At 57.4% G+C, this 20,044-nt stretch overlaps 1 protein-coding gene across 5 annotated transcripts in view; it reads right to left on the bottom strand.

Moving 5' to 3' along the window:
• The window catches only part of IQSEC1 (IQ motif and Sec7 domain ArfGEF 1), a 331,754-nt gene extending 314,500 nt beyond the window's left edge, over window positions 1-17,254 (bottom strand). For 2 of the 5 annotated variants that reach the window (XM_067755608.1, XM_067755609.1), the window contains exon 1: window positions 16,957-17,254. In XM_067755608.1, the coding sequence (XP_067611709.1) occupies window positions 16,957-17,222 (266 nt within the window). In that variant the 5' untranslated portion in view covers window positions 17,223-17,254. The remainder of the gene's footprint in view (window positions 1-16,956) is intronic. The other 3 variants (XM_067755614.1, XM_067755616.1, XM_067755615.1) reach the window with 2 other exon arrangements.
• Window positions 17,255-20,044: the final 2,790 nt, after the last annotated feature.

The following is a 20,044-nucleotide window of genomic DNA, read 5'->3' as shown; positions in this document are numbered from 1 at the left end:
GCGCTGGGGGCAGCAGGTGACGAGCAAACGCCCAGGACGTGCTGCACAGGGGTGCGCTGAGAAGGAGAGCAGGGCGGAGGAAAGGGCTTGGTGGGGGGCGCTGGCATCTCAGGGGCCCCCGAGAGGATGAGAGGAGGCCGGCCACATGCCTCTCGGGCTCAGAGCCGGCACACGGGGATGAGGGGGTCGTGCGGCCACCCTGCAATCAGCCCTCTCTTCCCCCGTGTCCTCTGCACAACACAGACACCAACACCTACCTTGGCCGGTTACGTGGAGGCAGCGCTCCTGTGTCTAAAGTCTCTGGCACATCAGTATACGATCCCCTGAAGCACTGCCGCTTCCGGGGAGACACCCAAAAGGATGGGAAGCAGGGTCTCAGAGACATTTGCACACCCACGTTCACGACAGCATTATTCACAGTAGCCGAGAGGAGGAAGCAACCCCAGTGTCCCCGACGGATGGATGGGTAGGCAAAGCGTGGTCCGTCCATACAATGGAATATCATTCAGCCTTAAAATCAAAGGCAATTCTGACACCTGCTGCAACATGAATGAACCTTGAGGACGTTAGGCTCAGTGAAATAAGCCCGTCACAAACGACGTCTACTGTATGATCCCACTTATATGAGGGCCCTAGAGTCAGATTCGTAGCGACAGAAAGTAGAATGGTAGGTGCCAGGGGCTGGGGGAAGGGGAGGGCAGTTAGTGCTTAACGGGCACAGAGTTTCAGTTTGGGAAGAAGAAAAGGTTCTGGAGATGAGGGTGATGCTTTCACAAGAGTGTGGATGTACTTACTGCCACTGAATTATACACTTAAACATGGTTAAAATGGTATATTTTATGTTATGTACATTTACCACCCTTTTTGAAAATAAGATAAACAAACCTCCTTGGGAAAAAAAAAGTACTTCCATACACAGTAGGTGCTCAAGTAATACCTGTTTCCTGCCAGCCTCCTCCTCACCCTAAGGACAGAGAAACAACTGCCCAGAGCAGGGGCACAGGGCCTGGGGCCGAGTTCTCAGCCTGAGAGCCAGGGCTGGACGAGGAGGCCTGCAGCCCAGCCCTTCCCTGCACTCGGTCCTCGCCCCTGAACTGCCAGCCAGGGAGGCCGCGTGCAAGAGGCCAGCGCAACGCAGCCTTTGAGCAGGATCCCTGAGATCAGAAGGTCTGCTGGAGTGGATATGAACAGCCCAAAGCCCCCAGTCTCGGCCGCTGAGCCAGCGTCGCGGGCCTGACGGCCAAGGGGACCCAGCAAGCCTGGCTCCAAACTCACCTTCAGGGGGCGGCCGCCCCGCAGGCCCTGCAGCAGAGCCACATCCTCGCCGGCTCTCCGGGCCTCAAGTTCAGGCCCTGTGCTCCACCCCCATCTTGCTGCCTGTCACAGTTTCTCTTTCCAAACTCAAACTGGTTTTTAAACCAAAGCAGAATCATCAGCAGGCCTGTCCCCTGGTTTGCTGGGTGAGGACTCAAGGAACCAAGGGACAGGGGGGCACACCTGGGGGGGGCACACCTGGATGTGGACACCTGGGGTGTGGGGGGAGGGGCAGAGCCGGAAGCAAACGGTAAGAACACGCCCCCTGGTCTGTGACCCCAGTCTGGGGCCCAGTCTTGCTTTCACACGATCCCCATGATGAAATCTCATCAGTCTCAAAATCAACCTGCAGATACAGCACCTTCAAAACACGTGGCAGAGGCATTTTCCGACGGGTACACAGCACACCCTTCTCTTCCCCATCTCCCTCCCAACAGATCTGCATCCCCCTGGAGGGCGCGGACCGTGGCCGCTCTGCTCCAGGATCCCCCAGCCGCAGGCTGGCACTTACGAGGCTTGGGAAGTGCTAGTTACCAACGGATAAATGACGAATCTATGGCTAATTCAACACACGGGGGAGAGGAGCGGGTCAGATACAAGCAGCTGCCTGCAGTCTCTCAGTCTGTCTCTCTGTCTCCCCCTCTGTCTCTGCCTCTTCTCCCACCACCCCAGGCAGTGCCCTGTCATCAGACACCCACCATCCCCTGAGGGTCAGTGTCCAGGGGACTTGGCCATCTCTCCACCTCTGTATCTCACACTGTGTGAAGTAACTGGCCCTCATCTGCTGAGTGATTACAAAGTCAGCAACTACCCCAACACTAGGGTCCTGGGGGGACCCACCTCCACCCCCACTGGCTCCAACGCTGAGGCCTCGGGCTCCCAGAGATGTGGTCAAACATCTTCAAATCACAGCTGTAAAACCACGCTCTTTGTAACCTTAGGACTGACTAAGAGGGATCAAAAGTAAATACAGTTGGCCTTGGAACAACACAAGTTAGAACTGCGCAAGTCCACTTCTAGGGGGACTTTTTCCTATAGTAAATACTACAGCACTACACAATCCACGGTTGGTTGAATCCATGGATGTACAACTGCACATATGGAGGGCTGACTTAACTTAGACAGATTTTCAACTGCACGGAGGGTCGGCATCCCTAACCCCCACATTGTGCAAGGGTCAGCTGTACATTAACATGGACTTAAGCACGTGGTTTTATTCTCTCATGTAAGAGTCTAGAGGTGGGTAGTCCAGGCTGTATTGGGCAGTTCCCCCCAGGTTGTCTGGGGCCCAGCCTTCTTCCAGCTCACTGCCCTGCCATCCCTACAGTGCAGCCATTGTCCTCACAATCCAAAATGGCTGCCTGAGCCCCAGCCATCACATTCTCATTCCAGCCAACAGGAAGGAGGAGCAACAGGCAAAGGACCCACCTCTTCCTTTTAAAGACACTTCCTGGAAGCTGCACACCACACTTCTGCTTACCTCTTATTGGCCAGAGCAGTCACATGGCCATACCTAACAAGCAGGGAGGCTGGGGAAGAAAGTCTTTATTCTGGTTGGCATCGTGGCCAGATTAAAACACAAAAACACACCAAAAACGCTAAATGCTAAAACGCTTTAATGCTAAAGAAAAAGGGAAAGTAGATATTGGGAGGCAGCTATTTGGACCATACATCCTCCCCACCTAGGTCAGGGATCACCCCCCTTTCCACCTCCAAGACCCCTTTTACTATCTTCCCCATAAGCTGCTAAGTAATTATGACTGAGAACTCCTGCAGAGTGAGCTCTCCTCCCCCTCACCCGTGCTGTGCTGACCCGCTCTGTCCCATGAGGAGGGCTGTGTCTCCATTCTTATGCCCACTTGCAGGTGAGGAAACCCGCCCAGCCTGCTAGGATGGGGCCAGAACCCAAACCCAGACCCGGGTGCTCCCAGCTCAGCAATTTTTATTAATCAAACTGCCCTTGGCAAGTTGGGGCATGAGAGGTCCACAGCCCTTGACCTCCCCGTGGGATGGACCTAGCTGTCCGAGAAACACCTGCCCTGGAGGTGTCTCAACTGTGGAAAGTGCCCCAGTACGTCGTGCAGGGCTGACTACACCAAAGCTGGCCTTTCACAGACAGAAAGCCAAGCTCTGCCTGTGGTATGGCCAGACTGGGCTGAGCCCGCAGGCCCTGGAGGCCCAGACCCTGGCCGGGGTCCTTCTCATTAAACCAGGGGCTCAGGGCGCCCCAACTGGGTGCACAGAGAGGCCCCCACCAGCTTGCAGGCGGGGGAGGGCGCGGTCTGCTTCAATCAAATGAAAGCAAAGGAGAGCCGTTCAGGGAGAAAACCTGTGAGCTCTGGCTGAAGCTGTCACCTTGAGAGGCACCAAAAGCCAACCCCTCCCTAGAGGGACATGGCAGAACCAGGATGTGGAGCCCCTGAGGGCAGCGCGAGAGGGGTGCGCACTCACCCGGGGCTCGCTGTACCCCCCCCCGACAACCGCCCTCGCCCCCTGCACGGGGCGGGGGGAGGCCGAGGGGCATCTGCTTCCCTGCACCCCTACCCTCCCAACCCCACACACGTCCGCACGTAAGGAGGCGCATAAATGTCTGCTGAACGGGACCTGGAGTGAAGCTCAGTGGAGAGATAGAAGACCCACCTCTGCAACGTAAACGGCCCACGCAGAGGCGGCAGCGGATGTGTGGACAAAACAGAAGCCGCCTTTCCCACCCCCTGCTCTCCTCCCGCTGAGGGGGACAGGACTTTTGGCATCTGGTGAATGAAAATCTGGGAAAATGGTGATGAATCAGCTCCCCCCCACTCCACAAGCCACCCTCACCCTCAGGGACCAGAGTCAGCAGGTTTCTTAATAAGAAGCCCATGCCCCATGGATGCCGGTCCTACTCGGCCACTGTCCTCTCCTCCTGGCCTGGGGCTTTCAGGTTTCTGGGGGACGAGAGAGAAGGGGCTGACTGAGTCCTACCCATAGGGAAGGGGCCTTTGCATGCCTTGTCCAGACCACTGCTAGCAGGACCACCCCCGCCAGAGGCCACGGAAACATGGGGGAGGCCAGCTCCCATCACCACCACGGCCCAGCCATGGGCAGAGCCGCAGAGCTCAGCCAGCCATGTCTCAGGACCACAGACACAGAGCAGAACGTAAAGAACACAGGTTTGGGAGTCACCCAGGCCCGGTCATGTCCGGCCCTGCCACTTACTAGCTGTGCAACCCCCAGCAAGGCACATCACCACTCTGAGCCTCACTTTCCTCATCTGTAAAGTGGGGCCACACAGGGAGCACACAGCAGGTGCTCAATAAATGCCTACTTCAGCCCATCTCACAGTGGAGACCCCCGTACCAGGAAAGCAACTGCCTCAAGAAGAAAAGCAGTGAAAAGCCGGCTGCAGGTAAAGACACCGGCCACTAGGCTTCTGATGAGCCTTCCCTGCCCGAAGAGAGCGTGGGCGCACATCCGCGCAATAACCGTATCTGTATATATTTATTAATCACGTGCAGGCACAACTGCACTAATGTCATTCGTGTCGCAAAAGAATCCAAGAAAAGACAGTGAAGGGTGAATTTAAGGATCAATGGAAACAGAAGTCCCCACATTTTTCCCTGCACCTCAAAGGATGGTATCATTTGCCCCCAGGGGTGCACACACTCCATTTCGCAGACCCTGGCCTTGCGCACGTAACAACAGTGGGCTGATCTTAAACATCTCGTCTTTAATATAAGCAGTTTGCATCCTAACGGAAGCGTGATCTGGTGCTGCCTGCCAGATGGAGCCTAGAGGCAAGCACCCCAGCAGAGTACAGTCAAAGTAAGTCGGATGGGAGGCCCCAGGGGGCCCAGGGCTACAGCACAGATAAAAGAAAAGGCTCAAAACCACAGAAAGTTCCAAGACGGGAGCCGGCCCCTACCGGACACGTGGGGTTTCTAGAGGCAGGAATGGAGGCGTGGGAAGGGTGTCTAAGGCAGAGCGACCAGCATGACCAAAGGCACGGAGTGTGAAAACTGCACAGTGCCACCGGCCGCCCCACCCGGGGCAGGTTTCTGAGCAAGAAGGAGCCTTCAGGGAAACGCCGCGTCTGTGCCAAGATGCCCCGGGAAGGGGAGAAACAGAGAGAAGGGAGGAGGGACACGCATCTCTGGCAAGCAGGGGCTCCGCGCGCTCCAACCCCATCCCCCCCACCGTGCACGAGCCACCAGCCATGTGATGGCTCTGCCCCCGCAGGCAGGAGCTAGTCTGTGGGATCCCCCAACCCCTCGGAACAGCTTCCCCCCACGCAGGAGTGACGCCGCTCGGAGCACCCAAGATGCCGGGGGAGGGGGCGGGAAGGAGGGCGCCGCGTTCTTAATTACTGCAGTTATCAAAAACGCATTAGCGGCGATGATTTCCTCCAGACCCCGTTCCCTTCCCTGGATGTTTTGACTGCTTCGCCATATGGCAGGAGTTAAAAATACAGCTCAGAGTGAGGGGGCTGCAGGCGGAGTGGGCCGGCTACCTCAGCAGTGGGGTGCGGATCGGGTCCGGCGGGGCCTGGGAAGCACGCTGAGCCGAGGTGCCCAGCTCCTGGTGGCCTGTGGCAGGACAGCGCCCTTCAGACACACAGCACCGCAGAGGGAGACCCACCAGGGGCAGGACAGGCTGTCACCCGCCACGCAGAGAGAGGAGCAACCCTCCAGCAGCCTTAAGAGGTGGAAGTGACAGCACAAGGCCTGGGCACCCCGAAGGTGGGGCGTGAAGACAGCTGCAAATCCTTGCTTCTCCTCCCACTGAGGGTGCAGTCCAAGCCCCTCCCCGGAACCTGGCCTTCGGATCTGCTTGACCAACAGCATGTGGCAGAAGTGACCTTGTGGTACTCCCAAGGTCAAGCCACGAGAAGCCTCACATCTCCCACCAGGCCTTGGAACGCTGGTTCTGGGATCCCTGAGATGCCACGTGCAGATACTCTGGTCCACAGGGCCAGCCTTCCAGGTGTCTCCACAAGTCCCCTGATACGTGAGTTAAGGTGTTTTGGACCCTCCAGACTAGTCCATCCACTATGTGAATACCACTGAGTAACTTCCACTAATAACACAGGGAACAGAAGACACAACCAGCCAAGCCCTGCCAAGCCCTGCCCTACAGAATCTGAGCTATGATAACAGGGGGCTTGTTTTCAGCCTCTAGATTTTAGAATAATTTGTTACTTGGCCACAGATAACTAGAACATTCATTCATTCACTCACTCACTCATTCATTCACGCAACACATCTTCATTAAAACCTACCCTGAGACAGGGCCCCCTACAAAAACAGCAGAGACCAATAATTCATTCTCCCTGTCCCCAGGGGAGCTTCTGGGCTGGTTCCTCAGAGCCCACCCAGTTTGTCTGGGTCCACACCCACGTACCCATCTCCCAGTTTGGCAGTTTTCTCTCCCAGGCCCGTCACTTCTGGGCTCACTGTCAACACTCCCCTGTCCAGTGCCGGCCCCTACCTTCATTCTCTCTGGGTGAGGAGAGATACACGGGATGGTCTGCCTCTCCAACAGGTTTTATTGTACTCTAAAAGGTCCCCTAGATACTAAAAGAAACAAGAGAATGAAAATGGTGCACTAAATATCTATCACAAAGGAAGGTAGTAAGGGAGAAGTAGAGGAGGAAAAAAAGACAGAAAACAATAAAGTTGGGACTTTCCTAGTGGTGCAGTGGTTAAGAATCCGCCTGCCAGTGCAGGGGACACAGGTTCAAGCCCTGGTCCGGGAATATCCCACATGCCACGGAGCAACTAAGCCCGTGCGCCACAACTACTGAAGCCCATGCGCCACAACTACTGAAGCCCATACACCTAGAGCCCGTGCTCCACAACAAGAGAAGCCACCGCAATGGGAAGCCTGCACACCGCAACAAAGAGTAGCCCCCGCTCGCCGCAACTAGAGAAAGCCCACGCACAGCAACGAAGACCCAACGCAGTCAAAAATAAATAAGTAAGAATAAATTTATTTTAAAAAATAGGAAAAAGAAAATAATAAAGTTGCAGGTGTAAATCCTACCTTATCAACAATTATATTAAATGTATGTAGGTTAAACACTAATCAAAAGGCAGAGACTAGCAAAATGGATTTTAAAAAAACATGTAATCCAACCATATGGTGTCTACAAGAGACTCACTTTTGATTTAAGACACAAATAGGTTGAAACTAAAAGGATGGAAAGAGATATTCCATGCAAACAGTAACCAAAAGAGAACTAGAGTGGCTATACTCCTACCAGACAAAGTAGACTTTATGACAAAAAGCTACTAAAGACAAGGAAGGATACCTTATTACAATAAAAGGGTCAACCCATCAAGAAGACATAATAATTGTAAACATATATGTACCAAACAACAGAACCCCAAAGTACACAAAGCAAAAACTACAGAAATGGAGAAACAGACAATTCAACAATAACAGTTGGAGACGTCAATACCCCACTTTCAAGAATGGTAGAACAACTAGGCAGAAGATCAACGAGGCAACAGAAGATACGAACAACACTGGAACCAACTAGATCTAACAGACACCTGCAGAACACTCCACCCAACAGCAGCAGAACACGCATTCTTCGCAGGTGCATGCAACATTCTCCAGGACACACCATATCTTAGACCTTACAGCGAGGCTCAATACATTACAAAGGAACATATCACAGAGAGCGTGTTCTCTGAAAACAGTGGACTGGAATTTAAAGGGTCCCCTAAAATGTCTAGATGACAGCTCTCATGGGGATGTGCTTGGCTCATCATTGCCCAAACCATGACTTTCCCCCCTCCTTACCTCCTTACCTGGCTCACAACAGGTGCCGGGGAGGATGCAGGTCAGCCTCTGGGTGGGAACTGAATGGGGTGGTCAGGGGGACCCCCAACATCCCTTTCAGGTGGAGGATTTTTACCCACCTGGAAGTTTGAGGACTGCTGAGCCGGGGGACAGTAAAGCGTCTAAGAAGTCTCGACAGAGCTGTGCGTAGGCAGTGGGTTGCCAGGGTAGGGTGGGGGACGCTCCAGAAGCCTCTGCTTTGCTGTAGGGAGCCCTCGTTCTAGTTTAATAGCATTAAGTCCCCACGACTTTAATACACGTGAAAAGGCTGTGACTGAGGCCACAGGGATTGTGACGGCACACCTTACAAAGGGCTGGATTCAAAATCGGCTACATTAGATGTGCAGAAGCTGGGTGGATAGTAGAGAAACAAATACCAAAACCCAAGTCATCTGATTCTAAATCCCGTGACTTTTCTCTAACATCAAATTTCTTCTCGTCTTAGAAAGAGGGAACAACAGTGATTAAAGTTAGCAAGAATGAGGAGTACTCTGCACGGACACATATTAAGGATTTAATGCTCACAACCCCGCTCGGAGGAAGGTGATGCTTTATAACCCCATTTTATAGGGGAGGCACAGCCAGGACATGGCAGAGGGAGTGGCCTGACCCCAAGTGCGTGTCCTGACTATTGCTCTGTCCACATACTGCATGGGTACCCCGACCAGGAGCTGTCTATAACCCCAAGCCACGCCCCACTCACTCACCAGTCCAAGAAACACTGCAGAGACAAAGGCCAACACCTGGATCCTTTCCTTCTGCTAAAGCAACGATCTCTCCCTCCCATCTGGACAGGCAGTTGTTGGGGGTAAGACAGGACGGGGCTCATTCCTTCCATCCAAAACCCACGTGCTCCTGCTTGCCCCCAGCACCCCCGAGTCCTGCAGCGTCTCCTGCAGCCCCTGCCCGCTGGTCCCCGCCTCCCCCCAGAGCCAGGTGTCCCGCCCACACCTAAGTGCCTCCGCTGAGCAGCACCCTCCAGGGACTCCTGTCTCCTCCCAATGTCCCTCGTGGCCTCCCCAGCCTGCTGGCCCTGCCCAGCCCCACCTGTGGGTCCCCTCTCCCTCCTCTCCTTTGCTGTCCCCTCGGTCACTCTGCTGCAGACACGCCAGCCTCCTCGCTGTGAATGGACCACGCCAGGCATACTCCCCTCTCAGGCAACCCCAAAGGGAGACCCATTCGCTACTGTCCCCACCAGAGACACTGACGCCAGAGCCCCAAGAGGTTCCTTCCATGTGCCAAGGGAAGCAGGAAGAGCTGGGCCTCCAGACCAGGGCCCCGGGCGGGGTCTTACCCCTGGCTGACCACACGGGCCACCTGCCCGTTGATGTTCAACTTCAGGCTGTCAGGGACCCCCTCAGTCTGTCCCCAGATCTCATCCACACATGTGCTCAGCCCTGTAAGGGTCCCTGGAGGCTGCCCTAGTACCACTGGACAAGGGCTGAGGACTTGTCACTCAAGCACCGAGGCCATCCGGGAGGACAGTGGGGTTTCATGGGCACCTCATGCCAGCCTTGCCCCGCTGGACACTTCACAGGCACGACCTACCTGGACAGCCCCGCCAGAGCCGCCACCCAGAACATCCTCCGTGGAAGCCCCGCCTTCTGGCTACAGTGAGCCCTAGTCCCTGCGGTTCAGAGGCAAGGGCCAGGCCCAGGAGCCTTGAGGCTCCACAATGTCTGACACTCTACGTGCTGAGAAAACAGGCCATTGAAGCCAACAAGATGGGGGGGCAGAGCCGGGAGAGGGGCACAAACACCAGTCCTCCCATTCCACCAAGCGCCCAGTGTGCCCTGAGGGACTCACACGCACAGCAAGGCCTGGGGTTGCCTCACCAGCAGGCCAGCAGACGCACACGTGCCTGGGGTGGGGAAATGGGCCAATTCAAAGAGAACTGCCCGACTGGCTGGTGCCTGACAGCTGCACGTGTCACCTCCTGCCCACCACCACCACCCCGCTGGCGGGGGCCACCGCCATCATTTTTGCCAAAAGGGGACTCAGGCTCCTGGTGGTAAAATAACTTCCCCAAGGTGACCACAGTGAGGGAGAGGCCAAACCCAACACACAAAGGGAAAAGCCAGGGCTGTCCCCGGGTAGGCAGTGGTGCTGGGGGCAGTTTTGGTCCCTGGAACCAAAAGCCTGGGTGAGCTGACCACGCACATCCTGAAACGGCCCCAAACGTCTCTCCAAACACGGACATCACGCAGCGAACAGCTGTGGAGCCACAGTGCAGTGGCAAATTGCACGGGCTCTGGAAGCAGACAGACCTGGGTGCAAATCCGGCTCTGTCGCTGGGTAACCGTGGGCAACTGCTTACCCTCTCTGAGCCTCAGTGTTCACATCTGCAAAATGGGATGGCGGCAGTGCACACATGTCACAGGGTTGGGGCATCCGCAGAGATCCCAAGGAGAAGGTGGTCGGCACGCGGCACCAGGAACGGCTTGGTTATTTCCGTGGTTTAACTATAATTGAAGCGCTCTAAGTCTAGGTGCCCAGAACACAGGATTTCTGTCCTGTTCCTTTGTGAATCTTGTCTCCTCCAGGGAAAGCTAAGCATTTCACATCGAGGCTCAAACAGAGCACAGCTTGGTTTGGGGGTGAGCCAGGCTTGTTCACCACCTCACCCCCCCAACCCCACAAGGCTGAAGGCTGGGTTCTGAGCAAGCGCCCTGGGCTGTCCATGCCCGTCTGGGCCTCGTGTGGCCCACCGTCCCCGCTCCCAGGCCTGGCAAAACCACCGACAGCACCTCCCTACCTGAAACACGCCATGCGCCCCCCTCCCCGCCTGGTGCTCCCACGTGTGCGGTTCCAGATGCCCTCCCGGATGGCCAGGCACGTAATAAACAAATGCTGCACAACCTTCACTATGGCATCTGGGGGGTGTTCTGCCTGGTACAGTTCTTTCAACTCTTCCATAGGTTTGAAAATGTTCATAAGAAAATGCTAGGGAAAAACAATCCTTAAGGGTGCTGTCAATACCCTATTCCTCCCCCGAGCCAGTGTTCACCGCATCCTGCAGTGCCAGGCACCCCGCAATCCCTCCACCTGGACCTCCTGGAACAGGGCCACCTCCCCATCTTACATGGGCACTGGCCTCTGGGCACCCGGGGCAAAGCCTGCCTTACTTGGACGGTCCTCCTGCTGGGAGGGGGCTGAGGCTGACGGGGTCCTGCAGACCCAAGCAGGACTTAGCTGCTCAGGTGTCATCACGGAGGGTCCCCACGAGGCTGGGGGAGGCATTTGAAAAACTCCAGGCTGCAGCTCCCTACTCAATAAAAAATAAGCGCTTAGCATTTGTCATAACTGGTCTGGCATCTCCCGCCAACAGGTCAGGCCCCTGGAGGGGCAGGATTCAGATGCCAAAGGCCTCGCTGTCTCGGGATTCCTAGCCAGGCCGTCACCCTGTGAAGCTTGGTTCGCAGTCGGGGCAATTTCCACTGCAGCCTGGCCTGCGTCTACACGGGGTAGGGGGTGGTAACTTGGAGGCCCCCTGAATTTCCAGGCCCCGGGCACGGCCCTGGGCTGCCTCGTGGCCTCGTCTGTAGCTGCCGCTCCATTTCAGTGAGGTCCATTTATGCCCCTCCTTCCAGTTCCTGGCCAGCGCCCGGCCGGGCGGCTTGTTTTTTCTGCTGCTCTGTGGCAGTTACACGGATGACACCTTGACAAGCTCAGAACGGTGCCCTCCCCAAGTTGGGCAAAGCACGGCTCTTTCTTACAGAAACAGAAAGCCAAGAACAAAAAGGAGATCAGCTGTCAAAATAATGTCATCGACAGAGGAGCTGACGAACAGCCACCCAGCTGACCAAAACTGCTGATGGCCCCAAACTCCCAAATCCGGGCCTCTTCGTCCCGGAGCCCAAACGCTCCCAGGGCACAGCCCCGAGGTCTCTGCAGGCACAGAGGCCCGAACCCGGACAGCGGAGGCGAAAGGAGAGCAGGTCTCCACTTCACACACCGCGCTGCCCCATCTGTCTCAACCTGAGCTAAATAAAGATGCATTCCACGATCTAGCCTCCAGGTTGTAAAAGAATCAGCTGCCTAGTTGTCAGATGGCTGGGAGAGAGCTTCAGGGAAGCAGCTCCTTGGCCTTCTGCGGACTCTACCATCTGCTGGAGAAAGAACGGCTTGCCCCGCTCCCTCGGACTTGAACACACTTCATCCAGCAGGGACCAGGCCCCGCCAACACGCTGCAGCCTGTTGCCCGCTGGGGGACGTCCTCCCCAGCGCTGGCCACTCAGCTCTATCTCAACTGGGAGAACAAGAGAATCACTGAACGAGAACGTGAACACGGTATCTCCCTCTGCCACTCACAGATCACAAAAGCCCGCTCAGCCTCTCTTGGCCCCCGCTCTCTGCTCCGAGGGGAAGAGGAAATGGAACAGAAGCGGCCAGGACCTCAGACCCCGTGGCCCGGGCCTGGGGCTCCGCGGCGGTTCTGAAGGTGAACGCGCTTTCAGAGGCTCCTGGCCGGGACCCGCCCCAGGACAGCAGCTCGTGTCCCTGGTCCGGCCACACCCTCATCACTGGCCACCCTCGAGCTTCGCCCCCAGCTGATGCACCCCCGTCATGGTTAATGTCAGCACAGACCAGAGGAGCGCTTGTTTGGAAAGTCACCAGAGACTGAATGCCGCTGGAAACCTCCCCCAGAGTGAGTCACCAGCTTGGAGCTTCAGAAAGACGTCCTCTCCAGTGATGTGACAGCATTCAAGGGCTGGAGGGGACGAGAGCACGAGAGAGGCAGCTCCACAGGCCTCTCTAACCTCTTCGGGCCAATGTTTACTTCTGCCGGGAAACCCTGGAGGAGCAGAGGCTGGGAGGGAGCGCCTCTTTCCATCCTGGTCCCCTCCGCACAGCGACCTCAGGTGATGCCGAGGACCCGGCCTCGGTGACAAGGGCCCACAAGGCAGGACAAGGACCACACGTGCTGGGCTTCCTCCAGCACTGGAGGCTGGGAGTCCCGCAGGATCCCGGGAGGTCTGATCACTGGGCAGCACGTAGGGCAGGTGGGAGACGGGTGAGAGCAGAGGGCCTGGAACCAGACACCCGAGCCCCAGTCCCGGCTCCACCACTGGCCAGGTGAGAGGGCTGGAGCCGGTCGTAGGACCTCTCTGAGATTCAGTCTCCACATCCGTAAAATGGGAGAGGCAACCGTTCCTGCCGCGTGGGAGAGCTGGGACCATGAAATGAGCTGGTAAATGCAAAGACCTGGAGCAGTGCCGGGCACACAGGGCGCCCTCACGGATGGAGCCGGGACGCACGCACCTGCCTCCTGTGCATCCGGCTCTGGGTGCTCCCTGGTACCAGCTGTATCTGCTAAAGCCCAGGCTGCCTTTCTAATGGAAAACACAGGGGTCCTAATCAATCCCCCGTGCCTTCAGCCACTCAACAACACCTGCTGAGCACCTAGCATGTGCCCGAATCCCTAGCGGGATGGGGGGGCAGTTCGAGAAACATCATTAGAGCGTAGCTAACTGAACACTGGATGTGAATTCTGATGTCAGAAATGAAACAGTTCAAGACCCAGTGTAACCAAAGGCATCCTATTTCTTTCCTTGTTATAACCCTGTTTTCCCCAGAGCTGAGAAACTCATGATGACATCCTTCAGCTGTGGTCAAAAGAGGACTTCCTGAGAAAGGGTTTAAAGGTCTCCGGGCTTAAGGGTTTCCCCCACGCCCAGGAACCCTCCTGAGGACTGCCTGGAGGAGGTGGTACAGAGACTGCTGCAGCCCCAATGTGAGCCTGTCCCATGGCATCTATCTGTACATCCCCCAGCAGGACACTGTGCCTGCCGGGCATGCAGGGGCACCCTGTCCAGTGGCCAGGGGGCCAGGGGCTCCTGACTCAGGCTGGAGCAGCAGGAGGCTGTTTAGGAAAGGGGAAGCCAGGCCTGGCCTAGCCTGCATGCTCGCCAGACCCTCACCCACAGGGGCCCCTGTCTGCAGGCGGGGGTGCCTGGGAGATGGTGGGCGCACCAGCACTGGGGAAAGTGGAGCGGAGCGCCCCAGCAGGAAGTAATCCCAATGGTGCCGGCTCCGGCTCGAACTGCCTGTCGCCTTGGGACGCCCACACACAGAGGTTCTAGTCTCGACTGCAGGGGGCCAACCCCTGCCCCAGCCCAGCTTCTGGGCCATCTCCTCCAGGCTGTCACGCCCCCAACTCCACATCCTCTGCGTGGACGCTGGGGCCCCCGGAGGTCTCACCCAGCTTCTCAGGAAGTGCACTCGCCTCCTACCTGTGCTCAGTTGGCCCCCGCCCCCAAATGAGAACCTGCCCGACAAGGGAAGAATGTGCATTAAGCACCTACTGTGTACTGTTTCCTCCACTCCCGTTATCTTCACTTAATCCTCAGAAAGAGCATGGGAGACAGCTATGCTCATCCCCATTTCCGTGCATTAGACGCCCCGAGGCTAAGAGAGGTGACTTGTCCCACAGCCTCTGGGGCCAGCGCAGAGCCAGCCCTGGGGCCCATCCACCTGCCCACGTCCCCTTCCCCATGCGGGGCTGTGTATTCCCTGCCTGGCTTCCCCACTCTCCCTTTTGGGTCTCCAGCACATCACTAATGGTTGCACATACAGTAGGTGCTTAATAAAAGCTGGTTGCTCTCAGGGGGTTAGTTACCCCATGCTCCTTAGGCATAAATCATTTTCTCCATGGATGGGCAGGGGCCCCCCAAATCCAGCTCACTCCCCTCACACTGCAGGGGCCGGAAACCCACGGATGTGACCCAGCGGCCCCATGCAGGGGCCCTGTGGAAGGCGGGTGGTTCCAGCAACCTCCCTGCCCAAAGACAGGGCAGAGACGCGGAGCAGGGCCATTGGGCCTGGAGCGCTGTCTTGAGGGGGACCCCCAGTTCTGTTCAATACACTGGAGCCTCCCAGCCCCACTCCTCACTCCTCTCGTGTGGCCCTAAAGCCGCAGCACCTCCACTTCCAGGAGCTTGTTAGAAACACAGCCCGCCCCAGACCCACTGATCAGAACCTGCGTTTCAGCACGATCCCCAGGCACCTGTGTGCACCTGCAAGTCTGAGAAGCTCCCGTCCACCTAGAACGTGGGCCAAGGCCTGTGTTGCCACCGTTTCTCTGGAAAGGGATACTATCATAGGCTCTGAAGCCAGGCTGACAGAGCTGGGGACTCAGGAAACAAGTCCTGTCTCAGCACCCCAAGCTCCCTCCAAGGCTGCCACCCAGACCAGCACTGGGGGAGTCCCCACACAGACCTCTCAGCATCTTCCCACCGATACCTGGTCACCAGAGGCGACTGTGAAGGGAAAGAAGGAATCCATCCCCAGGACGGTGCTGTGAGGCACCTGCCAACAGTGCGTGTCCCTGTCCCCTAGGAAAGCGGGGCGTGTGTCCCAGCCCTGGTGCATTGCCTCCCCGAGCGACTGACGACCTCACTGGGCCCCTGGCTCTTCCTTAAGTCCTTGCTGGGGGGTGAGGGCTCAGGCTCTGCAACTAGCACCAGATGACCGCTGAAGAGACCAAGTGACAAAGGGGTCTTGGAGACACCAGAGAGCCGGGGGCCGGGGGCAGAGCTATGGAGGCGGGGGGGGGGGGGGGGGCTGTGCTTTCTCTCAGTGCCGCCAGCTAGGAGCGATTCCATGCCTCCCTTCCAGCATAAACAGAGTGCTGAAGTGTGCCAATGCCCTGCCACCACAGAGCCACCAGGCTCACCCACGCCCTGACCCCACCCTACAACGCTCCTCTTCCAGGGCCCCCCAGAGCCCAGAAGCACCGCCCAGAACCATGCAAGAAGCAGGGCGGTAGCCCTGCACACACAGCCTGCACAGCCCGGCCTGGGGCAGGGGGGACACGGGGTCTCCGGTGACCAGAGGGCCAGATAACCATACCTGGAGTCCTGGGAATCAGGAGCCCCTCCCCCGCAGGATTTTAGAGTCAGGGTTAACTCCTCCCCCATCACTTCTGCCCACCCCCAGCCTCCCCGGAAACGTGACCTGAAGCTGCGGACCACCACCACTCCACCCTCGCAACACACACACACACACACACAAACACACACACGGTTTCTCCTCACCACTCCACCCCCCCCAACACACACACTCACACACACACACACTCTCTCTCTCTTCTGCCTCGCCGAGATGGGCGCCAGGACTTCTGCGGAGCCGGGCCGCGTACGCGACTTCGGACCCCACGGGAGGCAAACGCGCGGCCAGGACGCTCTGTCCAGCGCGGCCGGGCAGTCCCGCCCCATCCCGTCCCCTGCTTAATCCTCGCTCCGACATAACCCCGGTAATCCCGGGGCGAGGCGGGTGGGGTATTAACCCAGAGCCGCGAAGGAAGAGACCGAGGAGTCCAGAGGGAGGAGGGCTCAGCGCGTTCCGGGCTGGAGGCAGCACAGAGTCCCTTCAGGAGGGGTGCGACCCGCAAGTGACCCAGGCCCGCTCGAGGGCGGGATCTGCGCCTGACGCGGCCCCTGCACTCCGGGTCTAGAGTCTCCGAGTCAGGAGTTCTGGTCCGGCCACCCAAAGCCCCAGGGCTGCGCCGGGACGGCCCCCTGTGGCGAGGCCGACCCCACATCCAAGCTCCCGAGCTCCTGGGTCGCTGGAGCCCGAGTCCCAAGCCGGCCGGCCACGGAGAGCCGGGCGGGCGGGAGCGCCGGGCAGCGCCCCGGAGCCCCTTTCCCTGGGAGCTCGGTCCCGCCGAGCCCGAGCCCCAGGTCGGGCCGCGACCCCGCCGGGGGTACCCCGGCCCCCCCCCCGTCGACACCCTCCACGCCCGGCCCCGAGGGGAGCGGGGCCCCCCAAGAAGTTGGCGCGCCCCCGACACGCTCGCCGCCCCCGGTCCCCACTTACTTGTCGCGGCGGCCTCCGAGCTCCGGGATGGCGCCGAGCGGCTGCGGGCCGGGGCCGGGGTCGGGGCGGCGGGCGCACGCGGCCAGGTGCCGCCGGTGCCGCTCCAGCAGGCCGGCGTTCTCGCGGCTCAGCCGCGCCACTTGGCGCTCCAGCTCCTCGATGCGCCGCCGCCGCCGCGCCAGCAGCTCCTGCTGCGCCGCGACGATCCGGGTCAGCTCCTGCAGGTACTCGGCCGCCTGGCCGGGGGGCTCGGCGGCGCTAGCCATGGTACCCGCCTCAGGCGCGCGGGCGGCGGGGCGGCGGCGGCGCGGCCATGGCTGCGCGGCGGTGACGGCGGCTCCGCGCGGCGCGGCGCGGGGCTCGGCCCGGGGGGCGCGGCGCGCGGGGCCGACGCGGCCCCGCCTTGGCGCCCTGCTCCCGCCTCCGCCCGCGCCCGCCCCCGGCGCCTCCACGCCGCCCGCGGCCCCGCGGACGCGCCGGGCCGGACAGTGCGTGGAGCTGCGGCCGCCGCGGGCGGGCGAGGAGTTTACAAAGTGCCGGCTGCGGCGCTAGGGGAGCGGGAGCCGGAACCTGGCGGCCGGCGCGGGAGGAGCGGGCGGGAGGGGCGGGCGGCGGCGGCGGAGGGAGGGCGCCGCCTGCCGGCCCCGCGCCCCACGCCCCGCGCCCGCTTCTGCCGCCGGGGTGCGACTCGCGCCTCTGCATAGCCGCCTGGGCCGCTCTGATGTACAAATTTCACAAAGTAGGAATTCGGCAAAACAGACCTTCCTACTACGTATTGTCAGCCGACGACTGAGCTGTGAATAGGAAAATAAGGAACTCATAAGCACTTTGACATTTTTTCTAAGTCTGATAAAACGCGCGGTTCATTTTGTTGTACAAGCAAGACAAGTTTCCTAGACTGTTCCTTTCCTAGACTGTTCTAGGCGGTTGGCGGCACTGAGGCCTCCACGATGTGGATGTGGACCAGCCACCAAGGCCCAGGCAGGCACCTTCCACTCACACCCAGGGTCTGGTGTGATGGGCCTGCAGGCCAAAGACCCACTTCAAAAATGGCACGGAGACTTTAAGCAGTTTATTTAGCCCCTGAGCCTCAGGTTCCCCAGCAATAGTATTTTTTATTTCTTGACTTTTTAAAACCTTTATCATTTTCATAGTCTAAATTTCCTTAGGGCTAAACATTATTTTTCTATCTTCTTGAAGAGTTCGGTTATTTCCATAGTTTCTTATTTTATAGCAAATGCATTTAAGGCTATAAATTTACCTCTGGGTAAAGCTTTAGCTACATCTCATAAGTTTCTAAAACTTTATAATAATGTACATTTTGATGATACAGTGTCTCTTTGTTAAGGCTGGCATCACACTGGCTTTGATGAAACTTAGTATCCTATACCTATGTTTGTTGATAGCCCTTTATCTCCAGGAGAGGATAAGCCCTGCATGGAGAGACTCTGGACCCTCCAGGGCCCTAAGGCCTCCTTGGGTGGCCCCTGGGCATGGCCTATGGAGAGGGAGAGAATGGCAGTGGGGCTATTCAGAGGTCCTCAAATTCACCAAGCACTTTCACTAGGCTACTTGTGATGTTCTAGAAATTAATATTATTTTTATAAATCCTGTTATTATTTTGTAAAGGGCACAATGATATTACATCCTGCTTGTGTGTGTCAACTGTGTTTATCATTTCAGTTTATACATTGAAAATATACCCAAATCTTTGCAATCCTGTTTTAATATTTCCTCATTTTATAAAGACAACAGGAGACTTCCCAAAAGGGATATGGCCTCAGCTTCTCTTGACTTATTTGGGAGACCTGACCCTGGGGTCACACATGGGGTCTCTGCCAGTTTGGGAATGAAGGAAATTCAGATCTAAATCCTGGGGCATGTGAGTGAAGATTGTGGGGGGAGAAGATGATTGGGGGGAGGAGTAGCTTCCCCCTCCCCCCACCCCAACCCCATTTGCCTGTCCCCCACCCTCACCCTGCAACCCGCTTCCAGCAGTTCCGGGTTGAAGCTGACCTCACATTTCCATCTCCACGCTGCCTCTCCCCCAAGCCCCCAGATGCAGTGAGCTGATTGACACCACCCCCCGAATGAAAGACTAGACTCTGGACTCTCAGCCACCCAGATGTCCCTTACAGTCTCCCCACGTAAGCCCATGACATAAGAGCATTGATGGGCAAGGTGGCAGAAGTGGACAAGGAGGGGTAATCCAGGGTGCTTTAACACACCTGCAACACGAAGCAGTGAAAACACATGCAGGCTGTCCAGTCTAGACACTGCCTCTCATCTTAATTCCCACAGGGTACAACAAAGGAGAACTGTGCAATGGACATCGTGGTGGCCAACCGGACCCCCATTTCAGGACGAGGCTCTCATCCCCCACCAGCCAGACATGTTGGCAACTAACGGCTCACAGCCACGTCCCTCTTGGGAAATTGCCCTGTGCCCATGGAATCTGCCTCACCCAAGGTTATGTCCCCACTTCCCTGAGGCCAGACAGTGACTGGTGCATGCACGGGTACAAGAGCTTGGTGCCCTGTCCAAACTTGGGCAACCATTCAGGGTCATCCCAGCTCCAGAGCCCCTGATAGGACCCTCTGAGGCCTCTGCTGGGATCAGACCCAGGCCAGCCCTCCCCCTGCCCAGCAGTGCTCCTTCACGCCCACGCTGTGCTGGTCCTGAGAGCTCCGCCAGCAAGCCTCCTGCACCGAACCTCCTTTCCCCTCCTCTCCTGACTGTGTCACCCACTACTTGGACCTTGTGATGATTTATGGGATTTCTATGCTGTCCAGCAACTCTAGTGAAAATCTCCGTGCTTTGTATGGAGAGAGATTTTAAACCTGAAAAAACAGTAATAGGCTTTTCCAGTATTATCATTACATGAATACAAGGCCAAGGAGTTTACATTGCACTGCAGGAAAAAAGATGTAACTACGTACTCTAAAGAAAATAAAGGTAACAAAAATTTGGAGGAGGAGAGAGGGGAAAGGGAGGCATATTATGATCATCTATTAATTTTTACTATTATTATCCACATTCAGCTGCTCAGTAAGACCATCTATCTTTTTAATATCACCATTTGTTGAAG

Source organism: Pseudorca crassidens, chromosome 10, assembly GCF_039906515.1.
Source record: "Pseudorca crassidens isolate mPseCra1 chromosome 10, mPseCra1.hap1, whole genome shotgun sequence".
In the NCBI taxonomy this organism is placed as follows: domain Eukaryota; kingdom Metazoa; phylum Chordata; class Mammalia; order Artiodactyla; family Delphinidae; genus Pseudorca; species Pseudorca crassidens.
Note: the sequence above shows the minus strand (reverse complement) of the source record. Positions and strands in the feature narration are given on the sequence as shown.